Source organism: Carya illinoinensis, chromosome 2, assembly GCF_018687715.1.
Source record: "Carya illinoinensis cultivar Pawnee chromosome 2, C.illinoinensisPawnee_v1, whole genome shotgun sequence".
Lineage (NCBI taxonomy): Eukaryota > Viridiplantae > Streptophyta > Magnoliopsida > Fagales > Juglandaceae > Carya > Carya illinoinensis.
This window is the reverse complement of record NC_056753.1, coordinates 36,818,765-36,841,974: the sequence shown is the minus strand read 5'-3', so window position 1 is coordinate 36,841,974 and position 23,210 is coordinate 36,818,765. Positions and strand designations below refer to the sequence as shown.

The following is a 23,210-nucleotide window of genomic DNA, read 5'->3' as shown; positions in this document are numbered from 1 at the left end:
GTCACGAGATAAAACTATGGTGATGAAACCAGCCTTGTGTACCTCGTAAACTTGGAAATTAGATTGAGCAATTGGTGGGAGTACTAGCCAATATGAGCTGGTAGCTGTAAGAAAGAAAAGAACGATTTGTTTGAAAAGAAAGAAGTTAGTTATCTTCAGTTACAAGGAACTGTTGTGCGAAATAAATGACTTTTTTAAGTCTTTAGCTCGAGTAAAAAAGAGCTTTGATTGATGTAGACAAATTTCAGATAAATGAAAATTTTATGCTAGAATCTACCAGATAAAACAACTTTCTCTCTGCTTCTTGAGAAACCTTCTTCCTTGTTAGTTCTGTTTCTCCGTTCTTCTTGTCATCATTGATTCTCATGCTTTCAGCATTGAGAAACGATTTGTTTCCACTTGGTCCGCATTTGTGGAAGGAGTCCTATACGGGAGGACGCGTCCGTACTTTTTGAGGAGGAAATCACATTCACAAAAAGATAAAATTCCCAGAGTCAAATCCGCTCCAATCTCAATGGCTCCCGAGTACCAATTAAAAACTCTGCGGAACAGGTGCGGGCACTTTTGGTCATGAAGTTTTTGGCTGGGCGTAAAAACTGTAACTTTGTATGTTTTAGAGCAATTCAGCCTGATACGTTTTAAAAAAAGACGAAACATCTATGAGATGTAGTCGTTGAGATCCAATTACTGCATCTAAGTGAAAACCATACCAAATGAAACACTCACTTCTATGATACCCACAAATGTACATGACCCTGTCGGTAATATCTTTACACTTTGTTATTAAACTGAATTGGGAGACTGAGAGCAACACCTATTGAGTAATCTAAGCAGTGCATCGGCCTTTCTTCGAGCTCGCAGGGAGCCATCAGCGGCCAAACTCTGAAGGGAAGGAATGCTTCGTGGGTTAAGTAGAAGACGCCTTCCAACCTCCTCTCCTCCTTTTTTGCATAGGCCCAGTAGGAGAGCTATTGAATTTTCCTTTCCTTTTGGAGACCCAAATCGGAGAAGTTCAGTAAGAAGATGCACCAGAACTCTACTCTTCCTGATCTCATCCAACCCTTCAGAGCAACCCAAAAGGAGAGAAAGCACTGATAACGCATCATCAGTTACGCCTGCCTTGTCATCCATCAGCAAGTCAACGAGCACAGGAACCGCGCCAGCAACCACAACACTGGCCTTGTTAGGATTATAGACTGCGAGGTTAAAGAGTGCTGTTGCAGCGTCTCTTTTCCTGGCTGTAGTGCCCTCTTTCAAGAGCCCGACTAAGGCCGGAATGGTTCTAGGACGGGCACCAATCGTCCCCTTGAAATCATCTATCATCGACAGGCTGAAGATAGATGCCGCGGCATTTTCTCTTGCCTCCATTGTTTTCCCCGACTCTAAAACGCCTATTATGCTGTCGATTGCTCCAGCTGCCATTATTAGTATCTTATTGTTATCGTAGATGGAAAGGTTAAGTAGGGCAGTGACGGCATTTTCTTGGATTCTAGGATCATAGGAACTTAGTAATGTCACCAGAAATTGAATGGCTCCTGCCTCAGCAATTATACGGCGATTATTCATGCCGGTTTTTGCAAGTAAACGCAGCTCATACGCTGCCATCCTCTGGATTTCTACCGAACCAGTTGCTAGTTTCCCCACTAGAAACTCAGCCGTTATTTTGACAGCATCTACACCCACTTTTGCAGCAGAAAGGTGATCGACAGCATTATCACACAGTTTTCCTTTGCTGTTCTTACTCTCCGAGTCTAAGAAAGATGATGCCTTATCTTCATCTGATGGGACATTGTTCTCCTGGCACCATTCATACATTAGACTCTTCAGTGCATAATTGGGTACGAGGGCCATGTGCATTAGCCTTTGCCCGCTTTTTGGGCAGTTATAATGCCCTGAATTGATCCACTGGGCAATTGAATTTCGGTCATAAGTATGCCCAGATGCCACAATCACTGGGTCTCTCATCAAATCTAGTGATATCGGGCAACGAAATTCGTCAGGAAAATTAGGAACAACAGATTGAGAAGACGAACAAGTATCATAATTCCTACCAATGGATGCAGGCCACTGCTTATGGTGTTGTTTTGTTTTCTCACTTTCTTTGTCATCGAAAATCTTTGACTTCGAATATGAAACAAGGGATATGAGATTGTCTATGTTGGATCTGGCTATTAGTCCACCCGTTCCTGCCTGCTTCTGGGCTTCAACCTCTAGCTTTAAAATTTCTTCTTCATATTCGACTGGATTTCTCAAACCAAGACAGCTCAAAGTCTCTTTCACTTTTCCAAAGTCAACGAAACGATTGTTGTTCTTCTTTTCATTGGCCATTAATTGCAGAAGCTCTTGTTTTCTTTGATGTTCTCGAGGGTCAATGAATAAATCTACCTGCTTTGCCTGCTTGTGAAGCAGCTCAACTTGCTCTCTAGTGTCCGCAGTGATATTAAGCAAGCTTAGAGGTAGAATGTCGATTGCCCTCCCCATCTCCTTCACCAGAACATGAAATTGATTTGAAACGAACTGAGTCTGTATAAGGCCCCGCAGACAGCTGCCACCCTTGCACCCTTGGATCAAAAACTTCACCCTTCGAAACACAGAGGAAAGCTCGGCGAGACAAAGGATTGCAGATGGTGGAAGTGGTCTATTTATTTCAAGAATCTCTTCAAACAAAAAAGAAAGAATCTTTAAACTTCTAATCATGGTCGAAGCGTTCCTAATCTGTACAGAAGGAAGCTTTTCCATGCAAGAAACTTCATTGCATATGTGGAGCAATGATTCTAGCAAAGACCCGGCAGGCAAGAGGCATGAGGGTGCCATTAATGGAGAAAGATCTGCATCCATGGTATCTCCCTAGCTACTGTGGTGCTAGATTTCTGTTCATTGGTATTATCAACGTACATTAGTTTCTGTTTGTATTTAGCTTACCTTAGGGCAACCTCCCGAGAAAGAATCTATTAAATTACCACATAGTTTCGAAAGAAATATTAAATTAGTTGCACGCATTCTTGACGTTTTCTATTTGTACACATATGTAACCTTTGAAACATTAATAATAGGAATGGGGGGCGCTTCTGGGTTGCTACCACTTGGAGGACTGTCCGGCCTCGTTGGGTTAGTTTTATTCCTCGCCGAATTTATATTTTGACCTTGCCAAACTTGAAGGTTGGGTCTTCTGTAGTTTCTTGCAAGTATTTATATCCCTACTCACTCCGTTTGTTTTGTTAGGGAGGGATGAAATTATAATTACTTATATATATATATATATATATATATATATTTTATAAATGGAGTTTTTGACCTGCAACTTGGCACGAACACTTTATCTTGATCGTGTATCGTATTACGTAAACATGAAACTCTCATCTTGTCATAAAATACTATATCAATTAAAATTAATGTTTATCCAAGTAATTTTAATTATATTACCAAGTACGATATAACTAGCGTAACATATATATATATATTATACATGGTACTAATCCACCAGTATCTTGTAATTTATTGTATAAGATAAACTTTGATGCACATTTGATAATTGGGTTGTATTGCGTGAGGGCTATGACTTGAGAATATGTTGAAGAAAACAGTCAAATTTAATTTCTCTCTCTCTCTCTCTCTCTCGTTGTAATTTTTTAATAGCAGAACAAAGCCTAATAAAACGTTACTCGTTCTCTCTTCAATTTACCTATATAAGAGAAGCACCCCATATGCGACTAGGCAACCTGCTGAATTGGAATTTGGCCGTTTGACTTATGCGGAATAAGACGACAATTTTGAAGTCACCTCAAATTTTCTTATTATTATTGTAGTTTCATTGTTTTTATTTTAGTCTTTTAGAGATCTAGAAGGGATATGTGAAGATATCGAAGAGTGTAAGAAAGAAAAGTGTATATATATATATAAATAAATTTACTGTGTAAGAAGACCGATTGAAAGATAAAATAATAATAATAATAATAATAATAATAATAATATGGGTTAAGATCGGAAGGTCATAAAACCCATAACTCATAGGCTGAATGGGTACACAATCAAGGGGCTCCGCTTAATTCATAGTGGATTAGAGAGATACCAGCCCAACTCTTGGGACCTAGACATGGGCCACAAACTGACTTTTTTATGCGGTTTAGTCCATGTCCAACCACCGTGACCTTCAAAGCTCGATTCACCTCAAGGAGTTGGGTGGGGGCCGGGGGAGGGGGAACTGGTACTGGTAGGAAGATACTTCAAACAAAGTAAATCAGATCAGAAAAAGTTAGTAGTATATGCAAAGATGGAGTTACTACAGTCCCAGATACCCTTTTTTTACTTAGTGGGGGAGGTGGAGGACTGAAGGAGGGGGGACACGACCACAGAAATGAGATATGTTTTATGGATGAAAAAGACGCGTCGAGAAGAGGGGTTAGGGTAAGAGGATCTTTTCCACATGCATTGTTTTACTTCAGTATCTGTTTACTCCTGCAAACTAGTACAAGTACAACATGTTGAAAACCACGTTTCATGAACCAAACATAACTCCTTTCTTTTTCATACTCTTACCTGCCTCACCCCTTTCCAGCAAACACATGTTCTTTTTCTCTCTTTTTAATGCCCCCTCTTCCCCCTTTTATTGTTTAATCTTTGACCCTTCGTGCGGCGAGTTCCAAAGCTAGTGACAACTGAACTCTGAAGACGATTCTGCAAGTTCACCTCTCTCTCTCATGTTCATTCAGCCCCGTTTGGACATTGGAAGATACTAAAATCAACTCAATTTAATATAATTTTAAGTTGAGTCTAACATCCAAACACTCAATTACCAAATTACTAAACATCACTCAGCTCAAAATATTTGAATCCACAACTTTTTTCAACCCAACATCTTTTTACACGTGGGACACACAAACTTTTTTAACTTTTCATAAATACATATAAATTCATCTTAGCATCCAAACACATTTTAAGTGAACCCTACAAAACTCACTATTATTTATAAAGAACTTAACAAATCTCAAGTTAATTTAACATCTAAATAGGATCCAATGAACGTTTATTCAATAAAGGTCATTTCTCCACATAATGCAGAATGTCTATTTTTAATAAACCCTACCTTATAGATAAATGGAAAAGGGTTAAAACGCATGATGAAGCAAGCCCATTTCATTCGGCCTGCCACGCCATCTCTCTCTCTCTCTCCCTCTCAAATGTGATACATACATAGCTTTATCATCGAGACAAGAAGTGGCAAAGAAATAAATGGTAGTTAGTGGGTGTGGTGGAAGCAACGCATAAGCACCCTCCGCCAAAGTCAAGCTACAGTTACTAACACCAGTGATTCTAACGCCCCCCCCCTCCCCCTCCCCCTCCCTCCTCAGACAATATTATCAAACGCATGATATATATATATAATTAAATAAATAAAGATCAAGTTATGGTAGACCCCCCGCGTATGACACAGCATCCGTTGATCTAATTCCATAGCGGGATTTGAGTTAATTTGGTCTTGCAATGAATGGTGCGTGAGTGAGTAACAATGGGAGACTTCCATTTTTGAGATAGTGTCTTTTGGGAAAACGACGGGCATTAACAAGTGGGCTGATTCTTGGAGGAGCATTATCTCATCTTTCTCCCTTTTTCCACTCTCTACCACAAATTGTTTGAAGTGACAATTTCCTTCCTTTCTTTTCCCGACTACTGAAAAAACTAGAACAAAAACAGAAAGCAAAACTGAATTATGGCCTTTTCCTGGCCTGATCTGTCTGTATACATATATGTGCCTTTTCTCTTAGCGCTGGCTTATATATGCAGGTTGGCAATGGCAATAAAATGCAGTGTTGTTTTTGAAGACGATGCAGGAGTGTCTTGAGAAAACTAGTGTCAAATGCGCCGAACTAGTGTCAAATGCGGGGGGTGGGTTCATGATGATGGTCGAATTAGCCACTAAAGTCACTTTATCAAATTTCCCTTATAATTTGAGTAATAGCAACTGAAACTTTTTCCTCTGATTTAACTTATCAAACGAACATGACGTCATCCTACTTTTTATAAATCTTCAAATATTAATAAAATAATTATTTTTCATTTGCCCACTTCATATTATAATATATCCATCCATATATTATATTATTTAGGCTTCGAAATTGAACTTATTACAACTTGACCAAATTAATCATGTTTTCGTATTCTTTTGTTGGTCGCTTTACTACTTATATGCCATGCCAACGTAGATATAAAATTACATAATATATATATATATATCTTAATATTAAGTAACAAATAAATAAAATTGAAAAATTCTTAAAAGTTTTAAAGAAACCCATAGAGACCGACACCTCGTACGCCTGTTGACCCTCTTCAATTTTGGCAGCCCCCCCCTCCCCCTTTCTCTCTTCTTTTCAATTCATTTGTTTTTTTTTTTTTTTTAAATAAATAAATAAATCTTGTAAGAAACTTAAAGTTAACTTATTTAATGTTTAAACAAACCACGCACTTCACAAAAGAAAACCAAAAAATCACTAAATTTCAATCCGAATACTACCTTAAAATTGTGAACCGAGAACATGCAATATTACAAAAAAAGTAACGCTTTAAACCAAGGCTCATGATAACTCTTTAACGGACCAATATCGTAGATTCGTAGGAATAAATTTATTTATTTTTCTTCCATTACAAATATGGTTATTATACGAATGATTGTTGAGAAGTCATGTTTCAACCAAAAAATGGGAAAATAAATCTTAGAAAAAGCAAAGCACAAACACGCATGGCCTATTACCTTTTTTCTCTTTGGCTCCACTATCTATTGTAGATTCCTAACTTGCACTTGTATTTTGCCTTGTTGTGGCTAAATCAAGCTTTCTTGAGGAGTCGTACGCTCTTTTTTGTGAAATTTCTCCTTTATTCAGTCAAATGAAGCATCTCATCTTTGCTGATGAACTATCATGTCTACCACATCTTACTCAATACATATTAGGCTGTCCCCATGTTCAATTATTTGAGCCCTTTCCACTCTCAAAGTTCAAATATAATTTTATTGCTCTTTTATCAAATAGTAAAGGGAAGGGATTAAAAAAAAAAAAAAAAAAAAAACACAGAAAATGGGCCATGTAGATGTAGGCCTGGTCTGGAGGAATGCGCGACTTGGGTGTTGTTAGCAACCGAGCTACTTTAATTAAGACATGAAAACACAGACAATTATGGTAAGCACGAGGCTATAAATACGAGGTAGTTGAGAGGAGAATTGGACATTGGGCACAAGAAGTGGATGTGGGGAAAGCATGAAGGGTCATGAGCCCCGTTCATCTTCTTCTTGTGCAGCTTGCAAATTGTTGAAAAGAAGATGCACTCCCAAATGTATATTTGCACCCTACTTTTCCTCCGATGAGCCTTCGAAATTTGCCAATGTTCACAAGGTATTTGGAGCAAGCAATGTGAGCAAGATCCTCACCGAAGTGCCGGAGGAGCAACGCGAGGACACCGTGAATTCACTGGCGTATGAGGCCGAGGCAAGGCTTCGGGACCCGGTTTACGGTTGCATTGGGGCCATAACTTTGTTGCAAAGAAAGATGGTTGAGCTACAGCATGACCTCGCCATTGCTAGAGCCTGTCTTGCTCGCTATGCTGCTTCTTCATCATCATCAGCCTCATCTTGTTCTTCTTCTCTTGTCTGGGATGATCACGTTATCATGCCTCCTTACCCTGATGTTCCTGCTTGCAATGGCCTGAATTATGGTTTCAGCCAGACTTCATCTGATTTGACCCAATATGGACCGGTCAATGATTTTGGCCACAGCCCCTATGTATTATGATCTCTCTCTCTCTCTCTCTCTCTCTCTCTCTCTCTCTCTCTCTCTCTCTCATGGAAATCTGAGAATATGCCTTCATCTATATGTTCTTAACGGGGGAAGATGAAGTAAATATCCCATGCCAATTAAAGGAACTCCGAGCATATGGAAGCAGAAATTGATACAAATCATGATTAGCCAGAGTGATCTCGTGCAATTCAGCTGCTGCAAAGCATTGCTTGATTTTCTTTGAAATGGATTAGTATCTGTATTACCTTTGTTACCTTTTTGATCCTTTACAAACAAGGCAATCTGAATCACAATCCGAATCACAATCCGAATCATACGATCCGCCGACCATAGTGCAATTAATGGAACGCAGAGTAGCTTGAGCAATCTCAACTACCGCGAGCAATATATCCCAAAGAATAAATTCAATAAAAGTCAGAATATTTTAGCCTTGCACGGTTGCACTCGCACCCAGCAAAAAGTAGGAATCTGTGAGAGTCGGTGCCCACTGTTTCCAAGCAACAGAGAGCAGTGTCATGATTTCACTAACCCCACAACGTGCCATTGGCATTATTCGTTGCAATGCGAATCCAAAGTGACTCTGTACACTACATGCATCTCAAATATGGTAATACTTACAAAAGTTAGAAACACGTAATAGACATCGATTCCTCTCCTTTAAATCAACGAGAAAAAGAAAAAAAAAATGATGACCCTGTTTCCATCTTCAGGCATAAAAGTGACTACAATCATCAAAAATACATTTTAACAAGCTCGGAACTCTCTAAAACGTTCTCAACATCTGATGGCATAACTACCAAAACAAGATATCATTACGCAACGTGGAAAGTAATGCAGAAGACTTGTCGATTGTTGACCCGTTCATACTTCATACTTCATAGTTTACCAAATTACAGCTTTCTCGGTTTCTATTTCAACATCCCTCATGTTGGTTCATAAAATCTATCGAAACTCATTTTGGATTTTCCGTTGTTGTTGTCGTTGTTTTTTCTTCTTCTTCTTCCCTTTTTTTTTTTTTTTTTAAATAGAGATTTTAAATATATAATTATCCTAGAACTTCAAGGAAAGAAAAGGCCTACTGAGTAGTGACTCGTAAGGTATTGTCTTATTCATCTTTTTACTCAATAATGGGCAGGAGTCCGACAACATAATTTTAAGACCCATGCAAGTTGAAGCGACATCAATTTCCTTCATGTGAGAAACAAGCATCACAAACTAGTCAGTTCACCATAAAAACTTTCAGATCCATGAATAAAACCGGGTCATAAACATGCGGGGATTAAAAAATACATCATAAGCACAAAAAATTTAAGACAATACTACAACTCATAATGTACACTGAACACCACAGCGAGGACAGCAACGCCACACCGTCTTCATATGCTTTGAAGTTGAAACTGCAAGTAACATGACAACGCATACTGTAAACAGAAGAGTTCAAAGGTGGATTTCAAAAGAAATCACCGAGCTGCAGTTCCGTGTAGAGTGAAAAAGCACTTCTGCAATCTCAGTTTATAGCTTCTTCCCTGTTAAAGGCATGCAAATTAACAAAAGAACCTGGTTAGACTCATAGGAAAACAATCTCAATTTTACAAGCCTCATGAACTTCGAAAGACATTAAAGGCATGGCCTTAAGCTGTACTTGCAAATTTAAACAATAAGAGCAAAATACCATGCAGTAACTAATTGGAGTTCTCTGCTCTTATATATCAATAACAACTCTCTAAAATTACGATCAAAGTAACTACATAATATTAATAATATATAGAGTACCCAGCATAACAAATTTCTAAGTCACGGAACCACAAACAGTACAAATATAAAGCATACATCCATCCATCTTCACACCCCTATGTGCTTATGGCTTCTAATTACTAGAGCAGCTATCCAGGTCAATGGGCTTAACTGCCAACCTGAGCCGTGGCATACCGCCTGCGACTAACAATATAACCCTAACAAGGACTACATTAGATTTGGTTGCACAGTCCAGCCTGATCAAATTTAAGCAGCTTAACTATACTCAAGACCAAGTGCAAATCTTAGTACTTGACTTTAATAAGGATAATGCCGTCATACTCAAAATAAACTCAGTAATCATTTTTGAAAAACCTATAATAAAAAAACCAGTCAATCACACACATATCACAAACTAATGGATGGAAATATCGAAAACAGATGATCCATCACTGTATAAGTGGAGACGTTCTAGAATAATATAACATAAAAACACTTTGCATGATTCCACAATGGAGATTAAACTAATTGGTCCAGAAGTTACTGGTCATGAGAACAAGAGCCACTCCCAACTCTTGAGAGATGAATGAAATCAAACCCATAAATCAAACTTCCGCATATTTACCTCTTTCTTGATGATGCAAACCCATAAATTTAAGAAAAAAGGAACTCATCAAACAAGAAACAAAAAGGGAAAATCCTTTGATCTTGTTTTAAAAAATAGTAAGTATCTTTTTGCAAATGAGCATCCACCTGCATATGGAACATTAGCAGACAGTAGGTTGCTCCCAAAAACGCTGATGCAGAACAAGCAAGAAAATGCTTGTCATAGCATGAGAGCTTCTTACGATCAATGGTACAAAACCATTCAACCAGCTTAACGAAATTACGTCGTGCAACCTAAACTACTTGTAGCTTTTGAGCATAATAACATTAAATCAATGAGATTAACTATTCAACACCAACATACATTGAAATTAGTGCAGGGAAAATCGAAAGCCGTTCCGGCTCATACTATCCTTTTTAATTACTTTGCTTCATAATTCCCACTAACAAAACCAAATAATGGCTAAAAACAATATCATATGAGAAAAATGGAATTTCAAATTCCACCATCCCTACGAAATACGATCAGAATCTAAAATAACCCACAATATGCGAACTTGCGATGACCTGTTCCAATTTGAACTGGGGATTTCCAAATTACAATTTGAGAACAAAATTATAATCAAAATACAATCAATTCAACTAACTATTTTCCAAATTAAACACCAAGAAAATTTAAATCATCAAACAATAAAGATTGAAAATTTAGATCTTTGAGAATGTCACCTGAGCCCTGCGCGTACTTAGGGCGCTTCATTTTTTCAATCTCCAACTGGGCATCCATGAACATATTCATCCTCTGAAACTCAAGGTCCTTAGTAAACTCCATCCTCTGCCTCTCCAGCTCCATCATCTGCTTGTGTTTCGAGCTCTCAATCCTCTCGTAGATCTCCCCAAATTTCAATATAGCTCTCGCCAATTCCCTGCACGCCGCCCCATCGGATAAGTCTACGCTCTCCATCCGATGCTTCCTTGCCACTCTTCCATCAAACCCTACATCATCTTCGTCGTCTTCATCCTCGTGGTCGTCATCATCACCATCGCCAAGCGAACTGTCCGAGGACCCAACACCAGAGTAAACCACGGGGCTAGGGTTAGGGTTGGGTTTCGGTTTGGAGGACTTGGCTGTGAAACCAACGTTGGTGGGCTTCTTGGTGACGGCGTTAGTTCCGATAAGCGAGTCGAGGCGGTAAAAGAAGGGCCATTTGGACGGAGAGGGTTTGGCTTTCTCCAGCTTGTACTTCTTCTTCAATGTGTCGATCCGGTTCTTGCACTGGATGTCCGTCTTGCGGGGCTTTAGGCCGTTTTGACGTCCATTGACCGAGCCGGCGACTTCCTTCCAGTCCTTCTGACGGAGATTACCGCGGTTGAGCTGGACATAACGGTCTCCCCAGGCCTCAATTAGTGTCTCGGTAGCGCCTTCGCTCCAACAGTCCTCCCGTCCGCCACCGCCGGCTGAACCGATGTGGGTTCGGATAGTGGGGGTATGCGGACTCGGGCGGTCCATATTTTTGGTCGGGCCGGCGTGGAAACAGGATTAAAGAAGGTCGTGGACGCGGTGCTAAGCACGCCGGAGGTATTGGTGGGTTGGGAGGGAATGGAAGAATGTGAAGCTTCGGATTTGGAGGCAAGGTGAAATTGGCCGTGCATTGTGACCGGCGCTGACGTCAGCTCCCGTATTGCAGTTGGACGGAACGACTTTATTACATATAAGAATTTCTTTTTTTTTTAACCTCCTGTGTTTTGCACATGTATCATCACCAAAAAGACCCCACTCCTTTCGACACTCGAATAAATTTCACATTCGTGGCCGGCACTCGTATTTCGGAGGCCGGATGGATGGGTGTCAATCATCACCAATCTGTCGTTCATATAGTAATTTGAACATTGTCCAAATTTAGACGGTTTAAATTTGATTAGCTATCTCAGTTTTAAAATTTGAAGAATATATAATTTTTTAATTTTTAATTAATCACTTAATACTTTAAATTTAATTTGAATTAGTGATTATATTTTCTATAATAATAAAATATTATTTTTTTATTATTTATATTTTTGTAATAAATTTATATTTTTAAATAAATTTTTTATTTTATTTTTCTAATCTTCAATAACTCTGACAATCATATCTATTATCATTTTCATAATTCAACAATTTATAATATAATAATCTCATATATATATATATATGATAAAATCTCATATATAAATAAAAATTTTATATATACAATCTATAAAAATCTCATATATATAATATAATAATCTTAAAATATAACAAAATAACATAAGAAAAAAATATAAAATTAATAAAAATTAATATAGACTTATTACACGACTTTTCATCTTTAAAGAAAAAAATGAAATTATTTTAACTCATATTTAAAATGAAAAGGAATTGACTAATTTAATGTGGGCCAAATTTTAATAAAATGAGTTAAATTTAAAAATAAAAAGTAATTTAAAAATACCGATGTGATGCTCAAAAAATAAAAATAAAAATGCAAATATATAAGTTTAGAAATTCTTTTTGAAAAGTCGAAGGTAATGTTTGGCTACAAAGAATTTTTATCTCAAATATAAAATTTTTATCTCATCATTACAACTTTTTCAAATTTTCATATAAAATATAATGAATAATTTAACTTTTTTCTTACTTTTTCAAATTTTAAAATAATAATAATATTAAAATATAATATTTTAATATTTAATCTTAAAACTCAAAATTCTCATATAAAAAATCTCAGTGATCAAGCAGAATCGAAGTGTGCTCACCAGTCCATATCTTTATAAAACCTTGCTACGGCCATCGCTGGGGGCTCCCACTGGACCTCCCGCTAGGTCCAAAAAAAAAAAAATTATTTATTTATTTTTATATTATTTTTTTAATACTTTTAAATACTTAAAAAAATATAAAAAATTTACAATAATATTAAATAATTTTTTCTTAACTATTAAGAAAAAAATAAAAATAAAATAAAATAAAAAGCTGGGAGCTGGATCTAGTATTATTCATCTATATATCTTCAAAATCAGTGCTAAAATTGTAGCCCAGTTCTCAGCTATATGTACCGTGGTGCAGGCAAAAGTACTGTAAAGTCAAAATCAGCCTGCATTGAGGTAGACATAGTTTGATTTTTGGATCTTCAAAACGGTGACTCAAAAGGAAAATTCTCTTATTTTATTTTTATTTTATTAAATATAACGTGATATATTTATTATTATTAAATAAGTATTTATTATATAATTTTTTTAATAATAATAAATAAATCACATCTTATTTAATAAAATAAAATTGTGATATATAACGTTAATCTATTTAATATATGTAACGATAAAGTGCTTAGACATTCTCACGGTTGAGTCTCTATCTTTTTGTATCCTAACCATCATCTCAACCAAAAAACTAATTCTTTCATCGATTTATCCTCATGCAAAGCCACCTCCTCCGTCGCAGGTATTCCTTTGCACATCCTCATAAATCGTTGGAAAATGTTGCATCCCGAACCATCGCCTACCTCAAATCTCTACAGCTATTGACGTTGGAACATTTGTTGTTATGACCTTATACTACATTAACTGTACTAATGATTTGTTAGGAACATATGCTATTTGTTTGGGAGCATTTGTGTTATGTACACCAGCAGTTGGCTTGGTTTGCTGCATGCTACATTTAAGCTAACTCAGGAATGAATTTGGTTTGTGATTTTACCTTTAGTTAAATTGAATTCTTTGCTTTCCTTTGTTGGTCTACCAGAGACGACCCTCTTTTTTGTTTCCTTCATTTATTTGCTTCTCGATAGAGAGCAAACGATAGATTCCTTTTTTCTGCAAGGAGTTTCATTGCTTCATGTTATAGACTGTTTGAAAATTTCTTGCTACAATTGATGGAAATCTTAGAACTTTATGGGAAAAAAATTTCGGGGAGAGATTTGACTGAGGCTCCAAGAAAATTGCTTCCAAATCCATTTATGCAAGTGAGACATGCTACAGCATGCCTTACAAAAGTCTTAGGATGTAATGAGCTCAAACACTGTAAGAGGCTTCGAGAGAATCACTCTCAAAGGGAGAGGAAGAAGAAGAATAAGGAAAAATGAGAAGAAACTCAGAATTGATCAAATTCTCGTTGAAGACCTTTTCCTCCAACTTCAATTGTATTTATAGTGAATAAAGATATACGAACGACGCAGAAAACTAATTCAACACTAAAAGAAGTAAACAACAGCGTTTGACTTAATGAAAAGGAAAACATAAAAGGAAACATAAAACAACAATGTTCTACTAAAACACAACAATCACACACACACTAAAACGACTGCGTATCAATCCTTCTCACTTATAGCCCAACAACCAACAACTACCTCGCTTCCCACAGTAACAGCTGCAACTCTACACCTTGCCCTTTCCAAGCTTCCACTCCAGCACCTCCATAGCCCATAACATAGGAATATATCAACTTTTGTCTAACCATGTTTTATTATTATTTTTGTTACCTTATGGTGGGGATACTAAAATTTTTCGTTCTCTCTCTTAAACAAGAAAATCAGAATCTAATATTGAGAGTAATACAGATACTGGTAGTCTGAATGTTTCCAATGTTCACCTTCTTTAGGACGATAGGCTTCTCAGTACTGCAATAAGAGGGCAGCGCAAATGTCAAGTGACTCTGAGGTGCAACAGAGAGGGCAAATGATTTTGATTTTTGTTTTGTTTTACAGTTTTTCCTTCTTAACTTAACTTATCCACATATCATTTCGTGCAGTTCAGGAGGCTTTTCTGTAGCACAGCTCATTATAGATAAATAGATGGACAAGTCAATATGAGATCAAATTTTAAATAGAATATGCAAAAGGTCAAAAATAGTATATTTATAGACAATTCTGTTTCAGCATTGGCTTTCTTTATAAATTTCTTCGCCACAAAATAGGAAAGATCTCTCCTAAGGCATAAATGGTTGGGAATTCACGTTCTCATCATCTTTTGTAAAATCAATCTACGGCCTCAGACGTCGATCAATCTATCACAAGCAGTTCAATGATCACGCTCGAAATTATGTATCTTCTTTATCAGCTCCTTTTATCTTTTTAACATTGAGACTGTAAAAGTCCCTCAGTTTATCGCCCATCTTCAAGCCCCTTCGGTTCATTTCCTCCAGTATCAACTTCGCTTCATCGAACCTCCTCGACTCTTTGAGCTTGCCAGCCAAACACCCGAATATGTTGCAGTCCAGCCACGTGTCCTTCCCAGCAAAACACCTCGCATACTCTATCGCTTGCTCGTAATACCCCATCCGCAACAGCGCATTTATAAGGTACATGTGCGTGGACAATAGCATCGGTACTCCGTCGTCAACCATCCTCCGCAGCAACGCCAGAGCACTTTCCACCTTCCCCACCTTACACGCGCCTAACAATAGCGCGTCGTACGTACGCGTATCCGCTCTCAGCCCCTCACCCAAAATTTTTGTTAGCACTTCGGCCGCCGCAGTCAAATCTCCGGAGAAACAGTACGCCATCAGAAAGTAATTATAGGCCGTCAGATCCGGCGGGATCTGATATTTTCTCATCAGGCTTATCACGCCCCATGCGGCCTCCATTTCCTTTTTCCTCGTGAGCACGTTCAGGATGGGGTGAAAACTAGACGCATTTAAACCGTATTCCCCGCGCGCCATCGTGTCGATCAGGCGCAGGGACTCTTCGACTCGACCCAATTTGCATAGTCGCAAGATGAGCGAATTGTGCGCACTTTGCTGGGGTAACCCTTTGTCGAGGCGAGCTAGGGTCTGAGAAAGGTTGTCGAGTATGGACAGGGAGGCGTCGTTGTTGGAGATGAACTTGAACGTTTTGGAGGTGTTGAAGCAACCGTCCCTTATGCGCTTGTTGAGGAGGTGGCGGAGCTCTTCGAAGTCTCTGGAACGGCCTGCGGCGAGGACCAGTTCGTCATAGTAGGCAGAGGTCGGCTCATCAGGGAATGAGTTAGGATTAGGGTTTCGAGTAGTAAAAGACCGGGTGCCGAGGAGAAGGATAGAAAGGAGACTATGAGGTTTGTGTGGAAGCTTGTGGAAAAGCGACATTCCTTGGGGTTTGGGAGTCTTGTGACGGAGAATACAAGAGTGCAGGAGGGTTTTAGGGAAGAAATAGCTTATTTCTGCGGATTGGGCTGTTTTGGATCAAGCCCATTAGGTATAGCATTACTGCACATGGTCGAAAAATTCTTATGGAAAGGATCTCAACAACTTGTACTAAAAGGGCTGGTTAGTGCAGAACGGAGCCCATTCTTTTTTTCATAGGCTATATATGTATACAAAAATATTACATACAGTTGTAAAATTATAAATGTCGTGCAATCGCTTTGAAAAAGAGTAAGGTCCACGATTAAAAATGTAATTTTTTTTTATGTAGGTCCTATATTAATTCATTTTCTTCAAAGTGACTGCACGCTATTTGCACAATCACAACTATAAATATCATTTCTCATATGGATAAATATCAGGAGGGCCAACTCAAATTTGGGAGAGAATTTCGTAGAGCCAGCTAGCATCATGGAAATAGACTTTCCAAGAGCCACACGCTTAATGAAAATCACGGAAATAGACTTCGCAATGTGAATGGGCCTCAGTTTCTTTCATGATAGAGAGAGCCGCTTTTGAAACTCAGACCCAAGTTGTAAAAGAGACATGACGGAATGGACGTAAATAACCCTGCAAGAAATTTTTTGGCAAATCAGGAGGCCCCGCTACTTTGAAACAGATGAACCTCAAAACCAAGGGCGTGGGGAATCATGGATGATAGATACTCAGTCGGACGGGATGGCCCTTACACCCACCCGTTTTCGGGGAAGTTAAAAAGAGTAAATGTTGAACTCTATGATCATATATATGAGAAAAGCCACTTTTGATCAGTCTTATAAATGTATGTACACAAATATGGTACTGTACCCCTACCCTTATCCTCAAAGTCGGTCAGAACTAATATTCCGTGTCACAATAACCTCAAATTCTCTTCATAAGATACTCAAAATCGGAGTCCTTGTAAATACATATATCTCTGTCTGAGTTTTTTTTGGCTTTTTGTGAAAAGACGTGATGGGTTCTGTCACAATGGCTGCTTGTCTACAAAATAAAAGATATCTGTTAAAGGAGGAGAGGATCAAGGAGGATAAAAAAAGATTGCACATCTCCAACTTGCTTTTTTCTCCTCCACCAACTTGTTCGGTTCCCTAACTTCCGTGTTAGGTTCTCTCACCACCGTTTGTCGGTGCTCCAGGGAGGACAAAAGAACCCCCCCCCCCCAACCAAAAAAAAAAAAACAACTCTCCCTTTACCTTTCTTCCAACCATCATGCGCCTCTAGTCTTAGGCACCGTTTTTACTCCACTCGTCTTGTGTCTCCGCTATTTTATTTCCTTATTGCTCAGAAGTTTGTCGGCAGCTCTTTATCTTCTTTTTTATTTTATTTTATTTCTCTCTTTCTTATATTTTTGTATATTTTTTTCAAAATTTGGTTCTATGTATTTTGACACTTTTGGATGTGATTCTCAATCACAGTTTCTTTTTTACCAGTAAAAAAAAATAGGGGAAAAAAGATAAGGAGCCCACGAGCTTTTGAGCAATAGGAAAGAACACAAAAAAGAAGTGAGGCACAGAGACATGACAAGTATATAGACACACAATTAATGAAAGGAACTGCATGAAAATTTATCTTTTTTAATGGTTCTTTACTCATCTTGACATGAAAAGAATATCATTCCAAGCCAAACTTTTAATTTATTCCATTGTCATATTTTTTTGAAAATTTATTTTTACGGACTGCATTCATTGTAACTAGGTGTTGATAGAGATTCAAACCCTTTGAATTTCTATATTAATTTAATGAGAAATTGATCATTAAAAGAGGGGAAAAAACTTCAACCATCTCTAGATCAAGTCCATCGGTATAAAGCAGATGATCCTAGGAATAAATTCAAGCATATTCCCCACAAAAAATGAAGTCCCATCATTAATACTAAATGGCCCGAATCATACGATTTCACGAACCCTTTTTGTGAAAGAGGAAGTGATCCATATCTGCAGGAGGAATAAAGGGCAACTAGATGCTTGACGGTGCCATCCTTTAGGTTAGCATTTGAAACTCCCTCCACATAAAACCCTGTGCCTTCCAAAATATATAAATTAAGATACGACTTTATATGACCTTCACAACAATATATACGATCCTAGCTCGAAAAACGACAAAAGTAACATGAAGTCGATCGTACATATATCCTTGGAACATACTTAAATCATTTAGGAGCAAAATCCAAAAACATATATACCTACGATATTCTAAGTTGTGGCTTCTTTTCTTACCGGACCCCATGTATATATAATAACGAAAGAAATTAAACATATTTAATAGTCGGTCGACTTGCAAGCAAATGCATGGATTCGATTAGAATTAAAGGAGAAACGTACTGGGGAAAATAATAATAATAATAAATTAATATATAGAAGGGTTTGGAAGAGCAATTCGTGACAGTAATTAACATATAATATAATTAACGAGAATAAATTACCAAGTCAACATGTCTCGATTGTATTCTTATATATGTAGCACCATATACGTCACCTCAATTAAACAAAAGAGTATTAATTATCTATGGACTGGAAAGGTATCCGTTTAAAATAATTAATAGTCAGTATCTTTGGATTTGCTTTATATCGAATGGTATGCATATTCTAACTGTAGTCTCGTTGATGAACAGGCTAGGGAATAAAACCATATATATTTATATGTAATTAAAAATGACATTCTTGCCGTTACGTAATTAGAGAAACTAAATATAAAAGTGGGAAAAAAACAGAAAAAGAAATTGTTAAGTGTAGTCTAATTCTTGAAACCCAATTGACAGTTCGTTAGCTTAATTTAGATCTAATACCCGATCGAATCTTAGAAAGTGCAATCCACGTACGAGGCGGCAAAGCTAATAAAGCTTTAAGTTTGTGGTGGGGATGCTTTTAATGCGACCATGGTCACCGTTAAATTGATAGAAAAAGGTCTAGCCGCCTCCACCGTCCGGACATGAAACTGGCATGCTAGCTAGGTAGCTAGTTGATGCCTCGATCCCCGGCCTTGTTCAATATGAAGTATAATGTAAGGCTATGGATATGCATGATATTCGATGATGCGCTCAGTACTTCATTTTGATGATCAACGGTAAGGGATTGAATTGAGAGAATCATCAACAAGATCAGATCACGAAGTGCGTACGTATGTAGTCAACGACATGCAGCCCATCAATATCGTGCCCGCCAACAAATAAGAGTGATCTTCAAGTTATTAGCTAGCGTTATGTACAAATTAATTAGCTAGGAAGGCATGATTATTAATACTTGTAAGAAATTATCGGCTATCACAGTTAATATAAGTGGTGATACGTACGTACAACTGAGTTGACATTTTTTGTAATGAATAGTATTTATATGTACACGTCAATAACAAGCTCAAGAGGCATTGGAAATTAATTAAGATATATATATATATATATATATATACCTGGAATGACGTACGATGCTTAATTAATTTGTTAGTTGATATATATATAGCTATATATAATGATCAGTGAAATCCTTTGTTAAACTGTCCTCAGAATCCCCGATCGAGTATTATCTTCTGATCTTTTCAACTCATGACCTGTTTTGATGCTTTGCATTAGTACCAATTAAGCTGCTAGCTTGAACCGTTGGTTAACTACGAGATAAGACTTTATGTAATTAAGACAGTGAGTCCCAATTAATATGCTTGATCTGGGCTCTCATCATGTATGCGGCCTTGATACTCTTATTTATATATAATTAAGGAAATCGTGGAGACGTGTATTGACATGAACTTTTAAGGATGGAATTAAAGAGGCTGGGCCAAAAGATATTGTGAAGATGCCAAAGATCGAAACTACTCCCACGCCAATATTTAGCTTGCAAAACACAGTTTATCAAAAGATTGCATGGAAGCAATCAATTTGATCAAGAGCCCCATTTTTTTCTAATTTAAATAGTACTTTTCAATTATTATAGGAAACTATATATTTATTAGGTTAGGCAGATATGGGTCCGTACCCGGTTGAGTACAGCCTAATCCTCACATGTACGGTGCCATCTATATATACACCAATTAGCTCATCATGTGTATGTTCCTAAAATCGGTTCCAAGGAAAATAAACCAAAACAACAATCAAGAAATTGCATAAAATAATCCAGAAAATGCCTCCGAGTCACCAAAATGCATGTTCTCATCACCTGTGTTTAATTTATCACTCTTTTTGCTAAAGTTACCACGCCCATGAACAGATCATCATGAAGTAGACAGGCATCAGCGAGCACGTCCATCAACTTCTTAAAAAAATATTACGCATGAAGAGCACCACGCAAATTGGAAGTTAAAGGTAGACACTTGTTAGAGAGATATTGAGAAATTATAGAGAGAGAAAGTGATGTCTATCCCTCCCCCGAACAGACAGAAAGCATTGCCAAGCTGTTAATATTTTGTTTTGATATTCATTGTTTCCATAAAGCAACGCTCGGAGAATCTTGGCCCAAATCTTTCACAGTTAGACAAAGAAAGGATAAACATGGGTCATCCGTCTTTCACAATTATATTTGTTTGATTTTGCCTTTTGATTTTCCTGTGTTTGCTTGGGAAGAAAATGCTTGCCTTGATAAGGGATCCCAAATCCATCCACGCACAACCACACGTACACAAATATTAGCCCACTTCGGAGAAGGCTCCAGACAAACCCGCAGAGTTCCAGCATCAAACTAAACAACCAAATGGGAAGCAGCTCTGTGCATGTCAAAGAGGCCGCCATCGTTACCCCGTGTGAGCCAACTCCAGCTTGTGTCCTAACGCTCTCATCTATTGATTCCCAGCTCTTCCTTCGCTTCACCATCGAGTATCTATTGGTCTACCGGGCTGGCCCGGGTTTGGACCATGGTGTGACCGCGTCTCGTCTTAAGGCTGCGCTAGCAAAAGCCTTGGTGCCATACTATCCTTTAGCCGGAAGAGTCAGGGCTAAGCGCGATGGTTCGAGCCTCGAGGTGGTGTGCCGAGCCCAGGGTGCGTTATTCATTGAGGCCATCTCTGATAGACACACAATTATCGACTTTGAAACAGCTCCAAAGTATGTCAACCAGCAGAGGAAGCTATTGTCCCTCCATGTGGCGGATGTTCTCAAAGGGGCCCCACCTCTTGTTGTCCAGCTGACGTGGCTGAAGGACGGAGCAGCGGCGTTGGGTGTTGGAATCAACCATTGTCTCTGCGATGGAATTGGTAGTGCCGAGTTTCTCAACTCGCTCGCTGAGTTGGCTTCTGGGAAACGCGGACTTGCCGAACTAAAACCGATGCCTGTCTGGGAACGCCAGCTTCTCGACCCACTACTCGTAAGGCCTCCATGCGATAACTCGATGACTCACCACGAGTTCAACCGCGTCCCTGACCTATGTGGGTTTCTGGATCGCTTCTCCAACGAAAGGCTTGCACCCACTTCAATCACCTTCAATGAAAGGTCTCTGAACGAGCTCAAGAATCTCGCTATAACTTCGTCGAGTCGACCCACGGAGTCATCCTACACTTCGTTCGAGGTTCTTTCAGCGCACGTCTGGAGGAGCTGGGCGAAAGCACTGAACTTACCTTCAAACCAAATTTTGAAGATCCTGTTCAGTGTCAACTTTCGTGATAGAGTCAAGCCGAGTCTACCCAGTGGATACTACGGCAACGCGTTTGTGCTAGGTTGTGCGCAAACCAGCGTTAAAGATCTGGTTGAAAAGGGTTTAGGCTACGCCACAGCGTTGGTTAAAAACGCCAAAGATCGAGTGGACACCGAGTACGTAAGAAGTGTGGCGGAATCGGTGACCGAGTCTATGGCATGTCCTGACTCGGTAGGCGTACTCATTGTGTCACAATGGTCAAGGCTAGGGTTAGATAAGGTTGACTTTGGGATGGGAAGGCCAAATCACGTAGGACCCATTTGCTGTGATAGGTATTGCCTGATTTTGCCTGTCGTTGATCAGAGGGACACTGTGAAGGTGATGGTAGCAGTCCCCAACAGTGCCTTCGACAAGTACATTTATTTTGTCAGGAGTCCATACTCGTGAGGGCTACTAGATTTTTATTTTATGCATTGACTTTTGTAATTACCTGGCCAATAAATAAAGAGAAAATATTGAGAACAGTCGTCTTTGAGATAAGTCGAACGCACACCATATGTGACGCTGGTGTAATGATAAAAGAAAAATTTTATGTGCAGTCATTTTTACGGACTCTTTTGTACACTCCAGTGATATGATTGGTTGTGTATTAAAAAAAATTAATCCAGCCAATCATATCAGTGGAATGCGTAGGGAGTGTGCAAAAATGACTGTATGTAGCATTACTCATGATAAAATTATCTCCAACTTTCTATTTCCCAGCTTCAGCTTTCCGCTCCCAGCCGAACGTATATTTGATTTTTGAGAAATAGTCATCTCTCCCTAGCTTTTCGCTTTTCGTTCCCTCCCTCGTTCCGTTGTCAGCATCCCCCCACTAGCACTCTCAGCCCACTCTCCCCCTCATCTCGCTCATCCTCTCCCAGAAACTGCACCTCCTGAAACTCCTCATACGAATGAAAAATCATCTGGTTAACTTTTTTCTATAGACCACAAACTCTCTTGTACCATGGTTGCTATGATGTTGAAATATAATACAATCCTAAGATCTTTTCAGATTAGGATTCTGAAAATTGATGAACACTGTATTATTTTCTTATTCTAAAATAATTTTTCTCGATAGCGATTCTCAAATCCTTTGGAAAGTACATGATGGAGGTTGTGTGATAGGACACTGTTTTTTTCCTTGTCTTCTCTTTTCAAAGGAGGAGACCTAGCTTGGTCACACGCCAGATTTGAGTTTCATTTCAATTCAGAGGAGGAAGGCTCAAGGTGGAGGCTGGATGTGACGCCCCCAAATTCCGTTTGGGATCGGACGGACATTTGAAGCGTCGAGACATGCAACACAAGGTTACCTGCCCCCGTTCATGACATATAAGATGCAATAATCCTAACATGCATCTAACATTA

At 38.5% G+C, this 23,210-nt stretch overlaps 5 protein-coding genes across 5 annotated transcripts; 2 read left to right on the top strand and 3 right to left on the bottom strand.

Moving 5' to 3' along the window:
- Positions 1-322: 322 nt before the first annotated feature.
- Positions 323-2,926, bottom strand: LOC122301521 (U-box domain-containing protein 1-like). Its single transcript, XM_043112915.1, has one exon. It carries the CDS (start codon positions 2,836-2,838, stop codon positions 784-786), a length of 2,055 nt encoding a protein of 684 aa, XP_042968849.1. The 5' UTR covers positions 2,839-2,926; the 3' UTR covers positions 323-783.
- A 4,190-nt stretch (positions 2,927-7,116) lies between these two features.
- LOC122301519 (LOB domain-containing protein 21) lies at positions 7,117-8,040 on the top strand. The gene has a single exon (XM_043112912.1). It carries the CDS (start codon positions 7,251-7,253, stop codon positions 7,779-7,781), a length of 531 nt encoding a protein of 176 aa, XP_042968846.1. The 5' UTR covers positions 7,117-7,250; the 3' UTR covers positions 7,782-8,040.
- A 916-nt stretch (positions 8,041-8,956) lies between these two features.
- LOC122301518 (trihelix transcription factor ASIL2) lies at positions 8,957-11,954 on the bottom strand. The gene is made up of 2 exons (XM_043112911.1): positions 10,854-11,954; positions 8,957-9,313 (listed from the first exon to the last, which is right to left on the bottom strand). The coding sequence occupies exons 1-2, from the start codon at positions 11,632-11,634 to the stop codon at positions 9,300-9,302; spliced, it is 795 nt and encodes a 264-aa protein (XP_042968845.1). The 5' UTR covers positions 11,635-11,954; the 3' UTR covers positions 8,957-9,299.
- Positions 11,955-14,968: 3,014 nt separating this feature from the next.
- Positions 14,969-16,415, bottom strand: LOC122301517 (pentatricopeptide repeat-containing protein At3g56030, mitochondrial). Its single transcript, XM_043112910.1, has one exon. The coding sequence runs from the start codon at positions 16,195-16,197 to the stop codon at positions 15,175-15,177; it is 1,023 nt and encodes a 340-aa protein (XP_042968844.1). The 5' UTR covers positions 16,198-16,415; the 3' UTR covers positions 14,969-15,174.
- A 4,003-nt stretch (positions 16,416-20,418) lies between these two features.
- On the top strand, positions 20,419-22,327 carry LOC122301516 (alcohol acyltransferase 9-like). Its single transcript, XM_043112909.1, has one exon. It carries the CDS (start codon positions 20,928-20,930, stop codon positions 22,248-22,250), a length of 1,323 nt encoding a protein of 440 aa, XP_042968843.1. The 5' UTR covers positions 20,419-20,927; the 3' UTR covers positions 22,251-22,327.
- The last annotated feature ends 883 nt before the right edge of the window (positions 22,328-23,210 follow it).

Coding starts and splice junctions, on each gene's coding strand:
- LOC122301521 (XM_043112915.1), bottom strand. CDS start 2,838: ATGGATGCAGATCTTTCTCCATTAATGGCACCCTCATGCCTCTTGCCT.
- LOC122301519 (XM_043112912.1), top strand. CDS start 7,251: ATGAAGGGTCATGAGCCCCGTTCATCTTCTTCTTGTGCAGCTTGCAAA.
- LOC122301518 (XM_043112911.1), bottom strand. CDS start 11,634: ATGGACCGCCCGAGTCCGCATACCCCCACTATCCGAACCCACATCGGT.
- LOC122301517 (XM_043112910.1), bottom strand. CDS start 16,197: ATGTCGCTTTTCCACAAGCTTCCACACAAACCTCATAGTCTCCTTTCT.
- LOC122301516 (XM_043112909.1), top strand. CDS start 20,928: ATGGGAAGCAGCTCTGTGCATGTCAAAGAGGCCGCCATCGTTACCCCG.